At 47.4% G+C, this 4,302-nt stretch overlaps 2 protein-coding genes across 3 annotated transcripts in view; one reads left to right on the forward strand and one right to left on the reverse strand.

Moving 5' to 3' along the window:
* Positions 1–4,302, forward strand: part of SNAP23 (synaptosome associated protein 23) — a 39,163-nt gene that overhangs the window by 14,823 nt on the left and 20,038 nt on the right. The gene's annotated exons all lie outside the window — the stretch shown is intronic.
* Positions 2,840–4,302, reverse strand: part of LRRC57 (leucine rich repeat containing 57) — a 30,396-nt gene continuing 28,933 nt past the window's right edge. The window contains exon 7 of one of the 2 annotated variants that reach the window (XM_023757528.1): positions 2,840–3,173. In XM_023757528.1, the coding sequence (XP_023613296.1) occupies positions 3,170–3,173 (4 nt within the window). In that variant the 3' untranslated portion in view covers positions 2,840–3,169. The remainder of the gene's footprint in view (positions 3,174–4,302) is intronic. The other variant, XR_002830348.1, reaches the window with a different exon arrangement.

Below are 4,302 nucleotides of genomic sequence, written 5' to 3' on the forward strand. Positions count from 1 at the left end.
CTCTGCCAGTCTGGTTGCCGCCAACTGCGCCCCCTGCTGGCCTGGTCACCCCATGCAGCCTGTTGCTCAGTCGTTTGGTCGTCCCTCATTAACGCCCTGCTGGCCTGGTCGCCCCATGCAGCCTGGTGTTCATTCGTTTGGTCATCCCTCACTAACGCCCCTGGTGGACTTGTCGCCCCACTCAGTCTATTCGGTCGACCGTTCGGTCGTCCATTCGGTTGCGATGGCCCCTGGCTCTTTATATATATAGATACTAGAGACCCAATGCACGAAATTCGTGCAAGGGGCTCGGCCCTCGCAGCCCCGGCTTCATCCGGAAGGTCGTTCTGCTGTTTGATCTAATTAGCATATTAGCTCTTTATTATATAGGAGGATATTTAGAAAGCAGGACTCTTGGAATCTTCAAGTTTGGCAGAGGTCAGTTTTGCATTCAAGCCTCTCTATGAACCTACATGCCGTGTTGCTCTTTTTAAATAGGAAAATAGCAAGTATTGACTTGTAATTGGCAAGAATCACCTCTAGGAATAAATTACAAAGTCATATAATTTGAAAGATCTGGACTATCTCACTCCCAAAAGGACTTTATTTTTTTTATTTTTTTTTATTTGACAATACTTTTTATTGTAAATTCCATATAGCCAGTTGATTTTTACAGTACACTTTTTTTTCTTTTTTAAATAAATCTTTATTGTTCAGATTATTACAGTTGTTTCTCTTTTCCCCCCCCATAGCTCCCCTCCACCCGGTTCCCACCCTGCCCTCTGCCCTCCCCCCCCCTCACTGTCCTCATCCATAGGTGCACGATTTTTGTCCAGTCTCTTCCCACATCCCCCCCACCCCTTTCCCCCCCAAGAATAGTCAGTCCACTCCCTTTCTATGCCCCTGATTCTATTATATTCACCAGTTTATTCTGTTCATCAGATTATTTATTCACTTGATTTTTAGATTCACTTGTTGATAGATGTGTATTTGTTGTTCATAATTTTTATCTTTACCTTTTTCTTCTTCTTCCTCTTCTTAAAGAATACCTTTCAGCATTTCATATAATACTGGTTTGGTGGTGATGAACTCCTTTAGCTTTTCCTTATCTGTGAAGCTCTTTATCTGACCTTCAATTTTGAATGATAGCTTTGCTGGATAAAGTATTCTTGGTTGTAGGTTCTTGGCATTCATCACTTGGAATATTTCTTGCCATTCCCTTCTGGCCTGCAAAGTTTCTGTTTAGAAATCAGCTGACAGTCGTATGGGTACTCCCTTGTAGGTAACTGAGTTTCTTTCTCTTGCTGCTTGTAAGATTCTCTCTTTGTCTTTTGCTCTTGACATTTTAATTATGATGTGTCTTGGTGTGGTCCTCTTTGGATTCCTTTTGTTTGGGGTTCTCTGCGCTTCCTGGACTTGTAAGTCTATTTCTTTCACCAGGTAGGGGAAATTTTCTGTCATTATTTCTTCAAATAGGTTTTCAATATCTTGCTCTGTCTCTCTTCTTCTGGCACTCCTATAATTCGGATGTTGGTACGCTTGAAGCTGTCCCAGAGGCTCCTTACACTATCTTCCTATTTTTGGATTCTTTTTTCGTTTTGCTTTTCTGGTTGGGTGTTTTTTGCTTCTTTGTATTTCAAATCTTTGGCTTGATTCTTGCGATCCTCTAGTCTGCTGTTGGAACTCTGCATAATATCCTTTATTTCAGTCAGTGTATGCTTAATTTCTAGTTTGTCCTTTTTCATACCCTCGATGGTCTCACTAGATTTCTTGAGGATCTCATTACATTTATTGGCGGTCTCACCCGTCTATTTGAAGGTCTTACTAAATTTGTCAGCGGTTTCTAGAAAGTTCTTGAAAAACCTTAAAAGTGTGGTTTTGAACTCTATATCCAGTAGTTTGCTTTCCTCCATTTCTGTCATTTGTGTCCTGTTTCTTTGTCTCCACATTTTGGCTGCTTCCCTGTGTTGATTGAGTGGCCTTCTGTGCTAGATGTCCTGTAGGGCCCAGTGGCTCAGCCTCCCCAATTACCTGAGGTGGACACTGTGCACCCCCTTGTGGGCTTTGTGCACAGTCTTGTTGTAGTTAAGCCTTGATTGTTGTAGGTATCACTGGGAAGAATTGACCTCCAGGCCAATTGGCTGTGAGAATCAGCTGTGTCTGCAGTGGGAGAACTTCTTTGCTGGAGACACCCCTCCGGGGCAAGAGTTGCTTCAGTGGGGCTTTGGTGCTCTGAGTCTGCCCCCTGAATGTGTCCTTCATGGATCCTAGGAGCTGCAATCTGGATGGTCCCACTCTGACCACCGGGCACACTGGGTCTGGGAACTCTAAGGAGGTGCTAATCTAGCCTCTGCCTGAGGCTATCCAGCAGGAGCCTGGTGTGAAGCAATGCAAGTTGCCCTGGGGCCTTGGGCCAGCTGCAATTTGTTAGGTAATTTTCAGGTTGCAAAGAGTCAGGCCTTTCATATGCAAAAGCCTCCTTGTGTGGCTTGCGGCTTGGGCGGGGCGGGGTCTTAGGGGATCAACAGGGCAGAGCAGGCAGCTATGGCTGCCCTCAGAGGCCCCGCTTCTCAGTGTCCCGGCAATCGCTGCAAGCACTTCTGAGAGAAAGCCGCCCTCGAGTTCCAACCGATGCCAGACAGTCCAGTTTCTCCCGTATGAGTCTGGGTCCCCAGAGACTCGCCCAGAACTGTAGCTCAGAGCTTGAGACTCCCTCCAGATTGAAAAAGACAACCGTGTCCTCAGCCACCAGCCTTCTCCGCATGCTCCTCCGTACCTCTGTACTTTCGCACCGCAGCTCCTCTGAGTCTCGGTATGCTTTTCTCTTTCCTTCTAGTTGTAGAATTTCCACTCAGCCAGCCTTCCTGTGGTTTTGGATGATGTCCATTCCGTCTTTTAGTTGTATTCTTGAAGTGGTTGTGCGAGGCAGCAATCTCCGGTGTTTACCTATGCCGCCATCTTGGTTTTTTTCCCCAAAAAGTTTTTTTATACTCATAGGATACTGTATCAGAAAACCTGGCTAAAGTGTCATTTCCAGGCACTAATTGATTAGTGTGTATTACTCTTCTTATCACTTTCTGCTTTGGTGGGCTTTGAGAGGGATAGATAACTTTAGAGCAGATTGCCTGGAAAGGGCAGGCTTTGAAAGGTATCTTGTTGGGGCTCTAGGAAGTGATGGAGAAGGCAGAAGCTACCTGGACAGGAGATGGGGATATTACAGAAAGGAAAGGTTACAAAAACTGAGATAAAAGGTACAAAAGCAACTTTTTTCTTTTCATAATTATAACTACAAAAGTTTAACAAAGAGAAAGAATAGCATTAGCCTGTTTGTGATAAAGCCAAAAGCTCATAAACAATTAGCAAAGTACTAAAGCATGTGGTTCCATTTATGATTATATCTAATGAACAATCAGTTCATAATTCAAGAACGTCCTCTTATGTTATTTAAACGTAAGACGGAAATCATAAAAATCTTAGAAGAATCCATAGGCAGCAAAATATCAGACATATGTCATAGCAATATCTTTACCAATACAGCTCCTAGGACAATGGAAACTAAGGAGAAAATAAATCAGACTACATCAAAATAAAAAGCTTCTGCACAGCGAAAGAAACTATCAACAAAACAAGGGGACTCTTTCCCCCTCCCCACGTGGGAGTCTGTACTTGTTCTTCAATAAATCTCCACCTTTGCTATATACACAAAACAACAACAAGAAAGTCTACTGTATGGGAGAACGTATTTGCCAATGTTATCTCCTATAAGGGTCTAATCTCCAGGGGGTACGGCCTGAGGTCCCCCGGCCCAGCATTGGGGCGGGGGCGGGGTGCACCTTGGGGTCCCCCATCAAGCCCCGCTGGGCAGGGGGCACAGCCTGAGGTCCCCCGGTCTGCCGCCGGAGCGGGGGGAGCGGCCTGAGGTCCCCTGGCCCAGCACTGGGGGTGGGGGTCACAGCCTCAGGACCCGGCCTGGTGCCAGGGTAGGGGTCATGGCCTGAGGTTCCCCATCAAGCCCCACTGGACGGGGGTGTGTGGCCTGAGGTCCTCTGTCAAGCCCTGCCGGGTGAGGGGCGCGGCTTGAGATCCTCTGGCCTGGTGCCGGGGCAGGGGGCGCAGCCTGAGGTCCCCCATCAAGCCCCGCTGGGCGAGGGGTGCAGCTTGAGGTTCCCTGGCCTGGCACTGAGGTAGGGGATGCAGCCTGAGGTCCCCCAGCCTAGTGCCGGGGCAGGCGGTGCAGCCTGAGGTCCCCGGGCCCAGCACCGGGACGGGGGTCGCACCTTGAGGTCCCCCGTCAAGCCCCACCAGGCAGGGGGCATGGCCTGA

Source organism: Myotis lucifugus, unplaced genomic scaffold (assembly GCF_000147115.1).
Source record: "Myotis lucifugus unplaced genomic scaffold, Myoluc2.0 scaffold_109, whole genome shotgun sequence".
In the NCBI taxonomy this organism is placed as follows: domain Eukaryota; kingdom Metazoa; phylum Chordata; class Mammalia; order Chiroptera; family Vespertilionidae; genus Myotis; species Myotis lucifugus.